The sequence below is a fragment of the Urocampus carinirostris genome, chromosome 12, assembly GCF_059441175.1.
Source record: "Urocampus carinirostris isolate Australia breed hairy pipefish chromosome 12, RoL_Ucar_1.0, whole genome shotgun sequence".
In the NCBI taxonomy this organism is placed as follows: domain Eukaryota; kingdom Metazoa; phylum Chordata; class Actinopteri; order Syngnathiformes; family Syngnathidae; genus Urocampus; species Urocampus carinirostris.
In genome coordinates, this window is record NC_142360.1 from 31,571,140 (window position 1) to 31,588,561 (window position 17,422).

A 17,422-nucleotide genomic window follows, 5' to 3' on the forward strand; every position below is an offset into this window, starting at 1 on the left:
GCACTGTAAGGCACACCAGATTATAAGGCGTACCCTCCCAAAATATTATTTTGTGATATTTATTTCGTACATAAAGCACATGGGATTAAATATTTTGATTTAAATGTATTGGTCCCGTCAGGGAAATTTAATTGCCCCGATGGTACCGAAAACAACAGGCATTATATACTATAACAAGAATTAATAGAAAAAAAATAAAATAATAAAATAAACAAACATACACGACAGAGGGAAAATGAGGGCAGACTAATTGGATAGGTTAGCAGGGCCTGTTTTTTAGAAGGGTGATGGCATAGGAAATTAGTTTTTTCCCAAGGCAGACCCTCCTAAATCTTCTTATCCTATTTTTGCTCCCTGATGGTACCGGGATAAGGTATTGGTGTAGTGGGTATGTGACATCCTGGACTATTGTGTTACTTACTACAGTGAGGGCTAGAGTTGCACAAACGTTAAAAAAGGTGACATATTTGGAAACGATTGATCAGTCAGAATATATAGTACCGTTGATCACAATTGCAAAACATTTAATATAATGCGAATTAATCCCAGATTCTGACCGGGAATACGCCGAATACTATGGACTGGACCTCTGGGGATACGGTTTTATACAGTTATTATACTATTTTTAGTCACAGTACCAAATTGCTATCAAATTGGACCGGCCTGCAAAATTATTGGCAGACATTAAACTAGCCTGTGGTACCACTGAAATAAAGTGTTGTATTGCCGATTCGGAAAATCTTTACAAAGCGCTCACGATTCTGAACTGAATGAAGAGAAAACCATTGTGGGAAGTAATTCGGTCGTCCTGAAAGATATAAATGCATGGATGGCTGCATGTATTCAAAATTCTTGTCACTTACAATGCTAAGTTTAAGCTGAGAAAAAGTGAAACCAAATTCTTTCAACTCTAATATATCTGGTACCGGGACGAAAAGTAGTGTGAAAATGAGATAAAGGGTTTTCATGTGTTGTCTTTATCACCAATGGTCTACTGGATCGGAATCAAAATCTCCCTGCTGCAATCCAAGTTTGATACCTTTGCGTTCAATGACAATCAATTGTGAACAACAACCCATGAACCTGGTAGCTTAGTGGTGAGGAGTTGGTGCTTTAACTTTTGTTAGCTAGTTCGTTCCCCGTGGTCACCATGTGGTCAGTGGTGAAATTAATCGACTGACTGAAATGGTCACGCTTTTTCATTTGGTAAACTATTAATGAGTGGTTGGTTGCCTCACCTGACTTCCCGGTTTTAAGGTGGCCACGGTCTCCTTGAGGAGGCGAAGCTCCGACGGTGTGACTCCGCCCACCAGGAAGAGAAAGAGCAGTGGGTTGTCACTGGGGTGAGGGCGGCTCACCTGAGAGTGAAAATGGTATAGATGAGTTAGTTAGATTTAACAAATGGTCAAAATTGCTAAATCCATTTACACACACACACATGAATATATGTCTGTATCATCCTCTGGGAGTTTGAGGGCTTTGCCTATTATCTGAGCTGTTCCTATGACGGCGCTCTGGACTGAGGTTTCAGATGTTCCTTGAATCTATTGAAGCCAGGCTTTCAGTTTGGGGGTTAGCGCCCCGAGTGCCCCCACTGCCATGGAGACCCTCTAACTAAAAATCGAGTGATAATGAGATAAAATCGAATGCCTTTCCGTCCGTCATCTATATCACTGGAGGCCTAATGGTTAGGATTAGGCTCTGTCACCGTCGTGACCCGGGTCCCCATTTTGAGATTGTGATCGGCGATATACTTCAACTGATCAATTTTTGCACAAACATACCGCATAGCCAAACTTTTTAGTTCAGTTTTCGGTAAAAAATGTTATTCACAAATAAAAATAAAAATTGAAATTTCTTATATCAAAAATACATATCAACCTCAAAGGGTGTGGAACTCAAAAGAAGATAAACATGATTAGCCAACGGGTGATGGATCCAAACAGTGTGCACCTGCGCTACAATAGTCAAATTACCGTAAATTCCGGACTATAAGTCGCTACTTTTTTCCCTAACTTTCAACCCTGCGGCTTATTCAGTGATGCGGCCAATTTATGTAATTTTTCTAACGGCCGCTAGCGGCACTCGAGTGTTGCTACCATTAACTGCCCTGTAAAAAGCTATATTATTATTATTAAAGCTTTGAAAACTCTCTCGGTGTACCGTCTTTCTTTGTAAATATGTGTAACCCATGTATAATATGTATTTGCAACTGTATATTTTTGTAATGTATTTATTTGTATTTATTTTAGACACTTATTCTGATACGGGTGAACGAAAAATGAGGGGCGGAACAAACGCGGGGTGCCGAGTTTAAGTGGGGACCGCTAAAGGTGAGGGACAGACAAGGAAAGAAGAGGGGGCAAAAAGTTGGTTAAAGAAAAAGGAGTTGCGTGAGTAAATGTGTTCATCTGAGATATTTTTCCCACCCTTACCTTTGGAAATATACACTTTTTTCCTTGGATTACTTTTAAGTGGACCTGGACTCTGCAGGTCTGCATCAAACCTTAAGTACCGGTATCAGTTTCCGTTCATTTTGCCGGCTGTGAATTTTGGACTGTGGACTTTAATGAAGGACATTTAGTTTCAAAGGCAGGACTTAAAGTCGGGTTTGGGTTAATTTTGTGTTTGAGTTACATGTTTAAATGTGGGTGCATGCGGCTTATATACAGGTGCGGCTTGTGTATGTACAAAATCGGTTTTCCTCTTAAAATGTGTTAGGTGCGGCTTATAATCAGGTGCGCTCCATAGTCCGGAATTTACGGTAAGCGTTTAATAGTAAAAATAGACCAACCCCGGAGAAATAAACCTTTTTCTTTGCAAATATTTCATAGTCAAAATAGAACTAAATAGTCAAATTAGAACTAACCTGTCATCATAAGCATTTCATAGTAAAAAGAGAATTATCCTGGCATTATAACCATTCTTCATTGCAAGTGATTAATAGTAAAAATAGATCTACCCTGGACTTACAGTATATGAATTCTTCACTGTAAGCGGGAAAAAGTCAGGTCTAGTCAAGTCATGTTTTTGTATAGGCCTAAATCACAAGAAGTCTTAAACGGCTGTACAGACTACAGACTATTATAGCACCATCCCTTGATCTAAAGCTTACATGAGGGCAAGGAAAAACTTAAAACCTCAGCATGAAGAAATTAAGAAACATTGAGAAGGGTCGCATATAAGGTGATCCCCCTTCCAGGATGACCAGGCTGCAATGGCTATTGCAAAGGCATCAACAAACAATACACATCAAATTAAAATAGCGGCCATCTATAAACTAAAGAATACTGGTGTGTTTTAAGCCTAGATTTAAACAGTTCCAATGAAGATGAAGATCAAATCTCGGAGGACAGAGCATCACACAGCACCGGGGCCTAAATGGAGAACACACTCAAACCTGCGAGTTTCTTTTTGGCTCTTGGGGCCACTAGTTGACCTGCATTTTACAAAACTCAATTCCAATGAAGTTGGGAAAGTGTGTTAATTGCAAATAAAAATTGATCCAAGTAAATTGCAAATTCTTTTCAACCCATATTTAAATGAATGCACAGCAAAGACAACATATTTATTGTCTTCACTCATAAACTTTATTGTTTTGGGAGAAAATCATCAACTCTGTAATTTGATGACAGCAACACGTGCCAAAATAGTTGGGACAGGTGTCAATAACTACTCAGAAAGTGGATGAATGGAAATCAACCAACTATTTGCAGGTGAACAGATGAATTAGCAACAGGTGAGAGTTGTTACTGGGTATAAAAAAGGGAGACCCGAACAAGCTAAGTCATTCACATGCAAGGATGGGGCGAGGTTCACCTCTTTGTGAACAACTGCGTGAGCAAATTGTTGAACAGTTTAAAAACAACATTCCTCAAAGTACAATTGCAAGGAATTTAGGGATATCATCATCTACAGTCCATAATATTGTGAAAAGGTTCAGGGAATCTGGAGAAATCACTGTGCGTAAACGGCATGGCCGTAAACCATTATTGAATGCCCGTGACCTCCGAGCCCTCAAGCGGTACTGCATTAAGAACCGACATCAATGTGTAAAGGACATCACCACATGGGCTCAGGAACACTTTGGAAAACCACTGTCAGTCAATACAGTTCGACGCTATATCCGTAAGTGTGGGTTAAAACTTTATGTTGCAAAGCGTAAGCCATTCATCAACAACATCCAGAAACGCCGCAGGGTTCTCTGGGCCCGAGCCCATCTAAAATGGACTGATACAAAGTGGAAAAGTGTTCTGTGGTCTGATGAGTCAGTTTTCCAAATTGTGTTTGGAAATTGTGGACGTCGTGTCCTCCGGTCCAAAGAAGAACAGAACCACCCAGACTGTTATGCACGCAAAGTGCAAAAGCCAGCATCTGTGATGGTATGGGGGTGCATGAGTGGCCAAGGAATGGGTAACCTGCACATCTGTGAAGGCACCATTAATGCAGAAAAGTACATTCAGGTTTTGGAACAAAGTATGTTGCCATCCAAACAGAATCTTTACCATGGGCGCCCTTGCTTCTTCCAGCAGGATAATGCCAAGCCACACACTGCACGTCTCACGACAGCGTGGCTTCGTAGTAAGAGGGTGCGGGTGCTTGACTGGCCTGCCTGCAGTCCTGACCTGTCTCCCATTGAAAATGTGTGGCGCATTATAAAGCGCAGAATAAGACAAAGGAGACCCCGGACTGTTGAACAGCTGAAGCTGTACATAAAGCAAGAATGGGAAAGGATTCCACTATCAACGATTCAACAACTAGTCTCCTCACTTCCTAAACGTTTATTGAGTGTTATTAAAAGGAAAGGTGATGTAACACAATGGTGAAGAAGCCCCTTTCCCAACTACTTTGGCACTTGTTGCAATTATAAAATTCTAAGTTTATCATTATTTGCTTATGGAAATAAAGTTTATGAGTTTGAACATGGATAATCTTGTCTTTGTGGTGTATTCATTTAAATATGGGTTAGAAAAGGTTTGCAAGTCATTCTATTCTAATTTTACTGACATTTTAAACTTTTTCCCAACTTCAATGGAATTGACTTTTGTACATGCAAAGGCTCTGAGCAGGGATGTAACACATTTTTGACAAGTATATAATAAACATTGGGGCAGCACGGCGGCGCAGTGGTTAGCGCGTGTGCGGCACAGTTATAAGGCCTTGGGAACCTCCTGTGTGGGTTCAAATCCAGCTACCGGACTTCCTGTGCGGAGATTGTATGTTCTCCCCGTGCTTGCGTGGGTTTCCTCCGGGCACTCCGGTTTCCTCCCACGTTCCAAAGACATGCATTTCAGGTGGATTGGCCGGTCTAAATTGTCCCTAGGTGTGAATGAGCGAGCGAGTTGTCTGTCCCTGTGTGCCCTGCGATTGGCTGGCAACCAGTTCAGGGTGTCCCCTGCCCACTGCCCGATGATTGCTGGGATGGGTCCAGCACCCCCGCGACCCTACTGAGGATAAGCGGTGCAGCTAATGAGATGAGATAATAAACATTAAATCATTTTACCCTCAAAGTTAATTTATTTGTAGAAATAAAGCAACCCTGGGTCAATGAGCGTATTTCCTTGCAAGCATTACACGTCAAAATAGAACTACTGGTATTATAAGCATTTTTCAAACATTGAGTTTTTTTAGGTTAAAAAAATGCATACACAAAAAAACACTGTTATATTTTTATTTTCAGATTACCCTAATCTTCCGCTTGTCAGAGAGCACCTGAATTCAAAAGGATGTGAAACAGCAGGGAGGTCACGCACGCCCCCCAAACATGCTTATGAGATGTGGGCGGGATTTGAACGGGTGTACTCATTGTAAAGTGTGGTTGCCCCACGAGGTGGCAAAGAAAAGGTGCCTCTTCACACCCTGCCGCTGTGACACGTGGATGTCTCATGTAACACACACAATCACACACGAAAACACACACCACACACACAGAGGCGCAAAAAGACTTTCACGGACACTCAACAGCCCGGTGTGAAACGGCAATTGAAACGGCGCTTCCAGCAGCGGGCGGCCGTGATTGGCTGAGGCGGAGTAGGCGTGGCTACACGTGAGGTTCAGACAGAAGAAATGAGAAGACATATGTCGACGGCGTGCTTCGCGCTTCCTCTCGATTTGTGTGTTATTGTGTAGTTTGCGTGTTTATATGGGTGTGTAAGTTCAGTAGACGAGGGGCAACATACAGCATCCATGTGCGGGCGTGTAAGTGTGACCATGTGCACACAGGGGGTGGAGCTTACAGGATGATAGGGTTTTTATATTTGTGGCTATTGTACCAAAACAAAGAATGTTCCGAATTTTTAAGGATGTTAATTGAAACTGTGCACACTGAAATCCATCCCCAGAGCATCACACGTTCGTCTCTGTAAAACCTCAGGAAAGAGATTTTTCGAACCATTTCAAAAATATAAAATAGATAGATAGATAGATAGATAGATAGATACTTTATTCATCCCAATGGGGAAATTTGCACTTCCAGCAGTATCCTTGTGTTGAAAATAAAACAATAATAAAGTAAACGGAATATAATACATAAATACCCAATGTAACGTGGTGATATAAAGTATTTAGATAGTGCTACATAAAATACACACTGTAATAAAAATATGTTAATATGCAATGTGGGGGTGTGGTTTAATGTGGGCTTTTACTCCCTCGGGTGGAGTTTAAGAGCCTCATGGCATGAGGAAGAAATTATTTCCTCAGTCTGTCCTTGGAACAAGACTGTGACAGCAGTCTATCGCTGAAGCTGCTCTTCCGTTTGGAGATGATGCTGTGTAGTGGATGTGATGAATTGTCCATGATTGACCGCAGCTTTTTCAGTGCCCGTCTCTCAGCTACTGTTGTCAGGCTGTCCAGCTCTGTGCCCACAACTGAGCTCGCTTTCCTCACCAGTTTATTAAGACGAGAGGCATCCTTCTTCTTGGCGCTGCCTCCCCAACACACTGCCGCGTAGAAGAGAGCTTCTGTGTTGGCAGTCCAGTCCAGTTTATTGTCCAGCTGCACACCCAGGTATTTGTAGGTCTGGACAAATTCTACACATTCTCCTTTGATAGTTACAGGAACCGGGTGAGTTTTAGTTCTCCTGAAGTCCACCACCATCTCCCTGGTCTTGGTGGTGATTAGGTGCAGGTGGTTAGCATCGCTCCATTGGACAAAGTCCTGAATACATTTCCTGTACTCCTCCTCCTGCCCACTTCTGACACATCTGATACTGATAAGGCTCACCTATCAAACCGAACCAAAGGATAGCTTTTTTTGGAACCTCTTCAATCAAATCAAATTACCTAAAGCCATATAGGACTCCATCGCCTTTATTACAGTACTAGCACGGCGCTCGATCCTAATAAAATTGAAATCTTCAGTCCCTTTATTTCACATTTAAGACATTTTAATTCCAATTAAGGTCTTAGTTTTAGAATAATGAATTTAATGTTTTTTAAAACTTTTAAAAGATGCACGGGAACCCTGTTTAAATAAGCAAAATTAACCTAACAGATGGTAAATTTCTACCAAAATGAGAAAAGAATTCTGGGAAAAATTGTGAACATCTCTCTAGATAAGTCAAATTTGCTGATTTAAAGAATCAAATTTGCTGATTTAAAGAATCACCATCCTTTAAATAAGCAAACACCTTCAGATGCCACATTGGACCCTACGAAGAACTGTTGTCAACTGCAAACAGAAACTTTAGTGGTATGGTCACGTCACAAGATCTTAAGGACTGGCTATGACAATTCTCCAGGCCACAGTCCAAGGAAGCAGGAGGAGAAGTAGACCGAAATGAAATGGGCCGACAGCATTAAAGAATGGACTGGAGCAAACTTTGCCACAACCCAAGAACCGTAAACAGTGGAGAAAGCTGTCCAGAGTTTGGTGGTGCCCCGACGACCCAAGGGATCTGTGAACCGATACATCACTGAATATGTATATTCCTTGTTTTGATTGTATTTATGATCATATTTATTTGTTTTTGTGTACTTATGGTCCCCCTCAAAAAACAAATGGAGCGCACCGGCGTAATTGATGCGTGCCGATAGAATTTGTAGTCTTTTTTTCAGTTGTGCTAACATAAAAACTCTCCCCATTTTCTGCAGTATGATTTCTGCAACGATTTAATGGCGTTAAGTGATCCATAAGATCCTTCGTTACCTTCAGCCATTGTGAATGGTTGCGAGTGGCTTATTAATTTGCTGAAAATCAGGCCACAGTTATGTAAGCGCTCTAATTTGTCCTCCCCGGGGGTAATCATCACTTTAAGCAGCCCCAGATGCGGGATAAACACGCCTTGGACGGGTGTTTATTTCCCAGAGGGCCGCAGCTACATGTGTATTGCGTGAAAACATCGGTAGCAAGACAAAAAAATATTAACACAACCCTCAAGTGGAGGTCTGCGCGTCTCCCACAGAAAAGCTTGACAAACCACCGAAGAAAAATAGGATTAATCAAAGCGCTGGTGTGGACAAGAGTCCTTCTTTGCGGAGTTTGTAGCCGTGTAGTGGAACCAACACAATATTTGCAATGTTACATAATATACATAATATTTTCACTATTTAAATGAGTATTAAAGGATAAATATTTGTTTTCCAAAAATCATTTCCTAATCTTGCATCACTTCCAGGGAATAGAGAATGAATAAGACATTAAGCGTGTTGTTGTGTAAAAGAGAGCAATCACAGTCATTATTTTTTGGGCCAACATGAAGTACAAAGAAGTTTCTTCTTAAATGTTTGTTTCAAACCAAAATAGTTGACTTCCCAAGTCTTTTTAGAAATGGGACTTTCAAAGTTTTTTGTGGTTCTTCTGAAGATTCAAAAGCTTTCTGAATTTAGTGGTCATAAGAAAAATTTACTTCAGTTGCCCCACTTTTTATTTTGTCCATTGGCACAAACAAGACAAATTAAGTTAGTTTTATAACTTATTTTTTTGGGACACTTTATGTCAGTGTATGGGAACCTAAAATGAGACACTAGTAAATGCGGGAGGGAGTGTTATATTGACCACACATGCGCATTAGCGTCTCTGTCTGGACCGGATACATAAACACAGAAATGGCGGCATCAACATGAAGTACGCGTACCAAAACTTCTAAAGTTTGGGGGCATTTTAGCCTGGATACGGCCGATAAAAAGACTAGTTTGTAAAGCAGACCTTGAGTAAATTGGTGACGCAAAACATTTAGAAAGCAAGTCAGACTTTAAAAAGAAACAGAGTCTGACTCGCCTCGGTAAAATTCATGCCATTTATGCCAGACTGTGCGTGACAAATGTACAGTGGAACCTCGGTTCTCCACGACATAATCCGTTCCAGAACCCTGTTCGAAAACCGATTTGTTCGATCACCGAAATCATTTTTCCCATTAAAAATAATGTAAATCGTTTTAATCCGTTCCAACACCCTGAATGTTTACCTTGAATGTTTAACGTAAAGCTAACCCAGGCTAATCGTACGCTCGCGTTATCGTAGTCTTCCGTGGGAAAGATTACGCTAACATGAACGTGTAAAAATAAAAAAAAGGATAGAGAAAAGAATTATGAATAGGATTTCTTACCTTTGTGGTGGTCAGCAGAAGGCGCAGGTGGACGGTGGGGAGAGGAAAATCATCAAAAGTTTTTCAACCTCTTCCAAAACTTGGGGCCGTTGCTTGCTTATAGCGCTCACTCCCTTAGCCACATCACTAGATTTCACAGCCTCCTTATTCTTTAGTATCGTACTGATCGTAGATTTAGCCATGCTGTATTCCCAAGCAAGATCAGACCTCCTTCATATATTGCTATTATTTCTTTCTTAAATGCAATAGTTGTACGCACTACTTTTCCTTTTTCACTTGTAGCAACTTTGCTGCTTGCACTGACTTTCTAAGGGGCTAAAACACCCGTATGCCGCTCAGCATCGCACCCTAGCGTACGCACTCACGCATTACCGGCGTCCGAGCTCCGATTTTTTGACCGAACAGCGAAGCAAGAATTTCTCGAAATTTTTGGTCGGACTCCGATTTGTTCGAACTGAGAGGCGTTCGAAAACCAAGGTTCCACTGTATTTGAAATCAAATGCATGTAGTCTGAAGAACAAACATTGGTTGTTAAAACCAATTCAGTGGCCTGAATTTTTCACATAATATTATGAAGGATTGTGACAAGTATTTTTCTGGATACTCTGCAACTTGAGACATTCAATTTTAGGCTATTTTGTGGGTTGACCAATTTCTCACCTTCATGAACATGCTGAAGCCCGTCTTCAGGAGGTCTGTGAGGCTGCCGGACATGTGCTCGATGTCAGGGCATTCGTGCTTGTCTGGATGGAAGACTTCTTGCAGGATCTGTCGCAGGAAAGGTCGATAGGTGGCCTGCAAAAAAACGCCAATATCAACAATAAACAATTAGATCGGTATAAAAACACACCAATGTCTTAGGTAGTGCTACGAGGTTGATTTTCAGCATAAACATCTACCTAACTGTAAAAAAATTACTCTACCTTTTTCTCTGTTTGCCTGTTAAACCCACAGGGGTGTGTGCTCAGCCCAGCTCTTCTCACCCTATTTACTCACAACTGTGCTGCCATTCATCCTACCAATAGAGCAGTGAAATTCGTGGACAACACTACAGTGGTGGGTCTCATCTCGGGGAACAATAAGGCCCAATACAGAGAGAAGATACAGCAGCTCTAATGGTGGTGTTTAGAAACAACCTGGTGCTGAACACAGAGAATACCAGGGAGGACAAGGCACAAGGGCACATGTGTCAAACTCCCAGCCCGCGGGCCACATCCGGCCCGCCGTATGATCATATCCGGCCCGCAAGACCATTTTGCATTATTGTTATTAATGGCCCGTGCTCCATCTCGTTCAAAACTTGAACCATAAATCCTGTTCAGACACACGCAAAGCCAAACCAAAACTGAATGATCAGGCAGTACTTTTTACAGTCAAGGTGCCACACACAAAAAAAAACTCGTTTTGGCTGTACAACGCTAAAGAATCCTTTATATAAAAGCTAACTATATCATCTGTGTTCAGTGTTCAGATACCTAATGATGAAATCCACAGATGAAACTGTAAATACGCCAAAGTACCGGAAGAGAACTTAAAGTTATTTGATTGGGTGAGTGGCAGGGATGGGTGGAGCTATGCAAAAAGTGCAAGCACTCCCTCCCATCTCTCCCCCTACTCTGTCTGCGCCAAAAGTAAGCACATGAGGCTCCCTGTTATAAGAATGTTGTGATGTTTTTACAAAATAAATGCTTGCATCTGGTTTTGAAACCAATATGTATGAAAAAAAAGGGTCAAAATGAGTTTAACCGATCTTGAGTAATAGCAAGAAAGAGACAAGTTTAAAGTGGTATGTTTGTTGATTTTAGGACACGGGCTCTGGCATTATTCTCTTTTCATAATTTTTATCAAATCATCAAAAAGACTAAGGTTTTGTCTGGGGCGCGGGTTTAGATATTTTGTAAATTTGTCTCATAATATATGGTGTAGCTCTTTCCCAAAATAGAATTAATATATTTTGCTTTTATCGCTCTTTGAGTCAAAAACGTTCCCGACCTCTGCTATATACTATATATATACTATACCCTTTTCGCCGCGCTGAAAACACAATACTGCAAAGAACTACACAGTGTCCGGCTGCGATCAGAGCAAATGATCAAATCAGAGTCATAGGAGCAAAGAAAACTGAATGATTAGAATTGTTATTTCTGAAAAATACATGTTTTATGTATATTTCCAGGTTTTGTAGCATTTTCATATTTCTACTTTTGACAGGAGACATATTAAGGAGAGCAAAATCTTTTGGGATATTTAAGTTTTTTTTTTAAATCCACACATTGACATAGGAGCAAAGGAATTTGAATGTTATTTTAATGTTAAGTTGTTTAAGTTAAGTTCTAAGTTGTATAATTTAACAAGCTATTTTTATTTAGAGCAAAATAATAAATACTGTATAAGTGATTTAAGGTTTAAATTTAATATTATTGCCTGTTTTTATTCATATTTATGTTCCAAAAAGTTTAAGTTTAAGTGTGTTCAATAAATGTTTATCCTGGTAGGCCCGCGACCTTAAGTGTGTTTTGAATTTTGGCCCCTTGTGCAATTGAGTTTGACACCCCTGCACTACAGAGACTCAAACCACACCATATTTCTTGTAATTTTCTGGCCGAGCCTTTCACAAGGTCTTTGCTTAGTGTGTACGCGTAGCAGCAAGATGCAGGAGACTGATGTCAGCTCTCTCTGGGTGAGCCTCATGCTACGTAAAATAAATGCAAATTTTAGAACTACGAGTATTTTGTAATTTTTGTGAAATTTACCTTTGTCGAGAAATGGCAGATTTGCGCTAAAGTTGTCTCCTTCAAATATTTCATAATGTACTCTGTGCAAGGCCTTCGCAAGCAGAGGATCAAAACGAGAAGTCTGCGGAATGCTAGTTGATATTCTTAAAAGGAAATTCAGCTTCCAGGAATGCAAAACTAACACGGCGACCGTTCCAGAGGCTTTTTCTCGATAATGCCTGACACGGTCTGACATCCTGGCGAGGGCGGAATCTTAAAATAGTCAGGTGGAAGATGACCCGACATTTTATGCGCCACAATTTCTGTGTACTCAGGCGGACAGATATCTCGCTCTTGCCGTGGGCGAAAAAAAGACGTTTTAAATGCTAGCATTCATTAAAAAGGAAAAACCCTAAACAACTGTTATTATTTACAAAGTGAAGAAGAAAATTGAAAAACATTCCATTGTGTTCCAGCTATTAGCTTTCTAATGGTGATAACACTTTAGGTGTGGTTAGCATACAGACAATTTATCAAGCTTATTGACTGTTGTTAGCTTCAATTAGCATGCTAGTTTGTTGTAGTTTGTTAACTTGTTTGTGGCAACCTAAAAGACTTTCTCTTTAGTGAGAAAAAGCACTAGATGTAGTTTTGATGCAGTGTGAAAAAACATGGCAAGGAGTTAGCGCCTGTTAGCACTCTTAATATTTGCTTTACACTAATGCCTCGATTATCACAGTTAATGGGGACCAGAACCCGTCGTGAGAAGTGAAAATCCGTAAAGTAGCGTCACACCTCTATAAAAGCCCCTCATGGGGCAAACACACCTCGAGATGACGTCCTTACTGACTAAAAGTATATGACTGTAATAAATTCACAACCACAGATAAAAAAAAAGGATTTCAGTTGAATGAATGGTCTTTATTGTCTTTTTATGGAAGTACATTGAAATTGGAGGGCGTCTACTTTCAGAGTCAGAAAGCAATTTAGAGAGCGGCTGGCAAAATACACGCTAGCATTGGATATACTAAAGTTAATCCAGGTCTACGTGATGATTAAAATACAACTATCCCGAATGAAGCGGTTTTACACGTGTTGTAGCTCGAGGTCATCCGTTTCATTGGTAATGGATCTGGCGTTGGTAAGATAAGGGCTCAGCAGGGGTGGCTTAAAAGATATCGCATCTTGTTATCGCTTTTCCTCCCGCCGCCGCCGCCTCAGTTGCTTTCGGACATGAGAACAATCCATGGAGCACCCACTGCTGATCAGCGTTCATTTGTGCTCTCCTGACTTTCCTCAGTTTTCTTTAATGAATTTTGTGACCTAGTATAGGCTCTTTATTTTTTCAATTCGGGCTTTTTTCTTTGAGGCAATGACAAAGAAAAGGCTCTTTGTTTTGTATATTTTTGTATTTTTAATAATATGTATTTAAATGATTAAATACTGAAAAACAAAGCTAAGAATTCAGAGTTGTTATTCGTTTACTGGTCCTGTCCGCCTGATCACAGAAAGTCCGGTTCCGACCCCAAAACCAAACTTAGTTTGGCATCCCAGGTGTAGTGTAACCAAAAATGATTGCCAAAAATAACACACAAAAAAAAAACCTACGGAGATTCAAAGTGACCAAATTGCACAATTTTTCTTTTCTTTTGTTTTTCACCAGCCTTTCGCTAAGTCCCCCTAAGTGAGGCTGAATGAATTTTGTTTCAATGGAACAAACTGCTTCACTGACAGCATACACCAGCCTTTTACAGTCACTTACACAGTCATGCCCAACGAACACACAAAGCCCTCCCTAACCTGCCCACATGATAGCATTTGCTGTCTGCTCTGAACACAATGCACGATGTGTTGATATCAATGACAATAAAGAGAATTAAATTCAAAATCCGCGAAGCAAAGAACCAGCAAAGTGGCGTGGTGTCTCTGTACTTCCCTTTATAATAAGAAATAAACGTACAAATATTCACCAAGTGGGATGAATCTTGCAAATGACTTAGTGGTATACAGCAAATTTATATATTTTGAAAACGGATAAAAACCTTCTTTTACCCCCGCTCATTTACAATAGGGTAAATGAAGCAATCAAGTGTTTTGGAAGCTAATATATGCAAATGGGTAATCTCAGTATGAAGCACATGCTTCATACTCATCAACAATTTACGTGACTAATGACATCAACTCGAATTTAGCCTCTTCAAGAATTAGGTCACCCTGGTCCTTCTAATGTGAAGTAAACAAAGCGGTGCCGAGACCACAACATCTTGGCTTGATTAATATCAGCGGAAATAATAATTAAAAAAAACTGCGAAAATTCCCACAGAACCGGATGGCTGACGTCAGTTTCCGTGGATGAGCACGTGTGGATTGCTTTTCCTGCCAGGTGATATTTTTCGCGTAGCGGAGAAATAGGGATCTGTGAAATAAATTCAACAAAAACAGCGTCTTGCATAAATGAAGGCAACAGGATTTGAAAATATTTCTAGAAATGGAATGTTCTAGGGGAAAATGGAACAAAGTTGGCATAACATTAAAACTTGAGCTGCTATAAGCATGACGAATAACTGTACCATGAACGTACATACATATGAATAAAATAAAAACAATGCTTTGACACTGAATCTATTTGCCCTTTTAGGAAAATGAAGGAATTGTGGGTCTTTCGTTGTGTTGGTGTTTGGAAAAGGTTAGGGAGCTGCATTTGTAGCAGTGTAATACCCTTTATTTTTTTTTTTTTCTATTTTCAACGATTTTGTGTTGTTGTTCGACTCTAAATGTATTCAGTGTGTAAAAAGCTAAAATTGTTTTGTATTTTACAATTTTTTTTAGATCTGTGAATTTTTTAAGTCATATTTCATGTGTTTTGCTTGTAATACATACGGAAATTACTAATTACTAAATAATTTGGTGCACATTGTTTTATTATTATTGATTATACATCGTTAAAAAACAAAAAAAATATGTGGAGCCATTTGGGAGCCGAAAGAGTTGGCTCTTCTCAGTAAACCGAGCCCAAAAATTTGGTTTTCTAAATAGAACTGTCCTCTTGGGTGAAACCAGTAGGGCGATGTGACGCTTCACATGACGACGCCATAATGACAAGCCACCAGAGCATGTGTGTTAGCGTCATTTCCACACACTTTTCAAAACATTTTTCATTCATTGTGTGGTCTAGAGTCAGACCGCCAAGAAACATTGCAATGGCAAAAATTTCAAGCATTTTTAAGCACTTCACCCGAAATTCAAGCATTTTCCTGACCTTAAAAACCACAACTTTTAAAATCAAGCATTTCCAAAGATTTAGAGCACCCGTACGAACCCTGTGGAGAAAACGGACGTTTGAATAGACTTCGTGTGAAAAACATTTATGTAACACAATTCTCTTCTATAGCATAAGAATAACCTTTATTTAATGTTGACAATATCTGTGTATTATTTGTTATTGCAACATCTGTTGCAGCCTGGTCATACTGGAAGGGGATTACCTCATGTGCGTTCCCATCTCCAAGTTTCTTCATTTTCCTCATGTTGAGGTTTTTGAGTTTTTCCTTGCCCTCATGTAGGTTTTAGATCAGGGGATGGTGTAATAATTAGTCTCTGGTTTGCAATAATCTGTTGTCTGTGCAGCCCTTTGAGACTCTATGTGATTAAGGGCTATAATAATAATAATATAATAATAATAATTTCCTTGTATTGTCATTCTGTGTAACAATGTACACAGAACGAAATGTCGATTGCACCTGACCCGTTGTAGCGAGCCGATGCAGCCGCAGCCAACAGAGGGCGCCGCCGACCACTTTTTAAGTCTTAGGAATGACTCGGCCGGGGCGCGAACCCGAACCTCCCAGTCTCAAAGCGGGCGCCTTACCATCTAGGCTACTGAGGTGGTATACAAGTAAACATGACTTGACTTAATCGTTGGGTCAAGTTTGTGTACCTAAACGAGTTTGTAAATGCTTTCCTTTACACTGCAAGGCAGCGTTTATTGTTTAAAATTAAACAAATTTCAAGGACATGCCTTTTTTCCCCTTACACGGTTACGTAATATTGAAACGGATGGCTGGATGTAGACCAGGACGATGTTGAAAGTGACACATGCAGGAAATGACGATATTTTAAACGTGTTATTAAAAAGTCTTTGCAACTACAATGTAACCTTTATTTGAGCGGCGAGACTGAGAAGCCGGTACCTGGTGAACGCCGTCACTGGCTGTGTAAACGCGGCGCAGTGTCTTCAGGTTGTCTCGGGCGCGACTTAGGTCATTGAGGGTCTCGAACATGCGCTCCAGCGCCGAATGAACCCGGTCGGTGCTCAGTTCCTCAGTATCTGTGCAGCCTGGCCGAGCAAAATAAAAACAAAGCAGGAATTATGAGAAATTGTGTATTTGAGGGGGGATTCACATATCACCATCATCAACAAGAACAATTATTTAAAGGGACGGAGGTATAAAAAATAAATTCATTAAAAAAAAAAAAAAAAAAAAAATACATCAGGCCCCGTTGCTGTGGAATGCTCTTCCCCTGAGATCCGATCTGCAACCTGAGTGGAACTGTTCAAATCTTTGTGGCGGCAGTAGCTCAGGAGGTAGAGCGATCGTTTTAGGATTAAGGGATCCCAGTTCGAATCCCGGCTTGTCCGTGTTACATGTCGAAGTGTCCTTGGGTAAGACATTGAACCCCCAATTACCCCCAATAAGCAGGTTAGCGCCTTACATGGCTGCACACATCACGGCCGCTATTGGGAAATGTGAAGCACAATGTAAAGCGCTTTGGGAAGTCACTGACTTGAAAAGCGCTATATAAAAAAAATGCAGAATGCAGATCTAGGCTTAAAACACACTTCTATTCTGTAGCTTATGAATGACCTATATCATGTTGACAATATCTGTGTATTATTTGTTATTGTAACATCCATTGCAGCGTGGTCATCCTGGAGAGGGGGGATTACCTCTTGTGCGGTCCTTTCTCTAGGTTTCTTCATTTTCCTCATGTTGAGGTTTTTGAGTTTTTCCTTGCTCTCATGTAGGTTCTAGATCAGGGGATGGTGTAATAATAGTCTGTTGTTTGCAATAATCTGCAGTCTATACAGCCCTTTAAGACTCTTTGTGATTAAGGGCTATACAAATAAACATGACTTGATTTGACTTGAAAAATAGTAAAA

At 40.4% G+C, this 17,422-nt stretch overlaps 1 protein-coding gene across 1 annotated transcript in view; it reads right to left on the minus strand.

The window, feature by feature from the left end:
- scfd2 (sec1 family domain containing 2) overlaps positions 1 to 17,422 on the minus strand; it is a 180,883-nt gene that overhangs the window by 12,330 nt on the left and 151,131 nt on the right. The window contains exons 7-9 of the mRNA XM_088350310.1: positions 16,452 to 16,597; positions 10,208 to 10,342; positions 1,239 to 1,358 (exon numbers count right to left, since the gene is read on the minus strand). Coding sequence (XP_088206436.1) covers positions 1,239 to 1,358; positions 10,208 to 10,342; positions 16,452 to 16,597 — 401 coding nt within the window. The remainder of the gene's footprint in view (positions 1 to 1,238; positions 1,359 to 10,207; positions 10,343 to 16,451; positions 16,598 to 17,422) is intronic.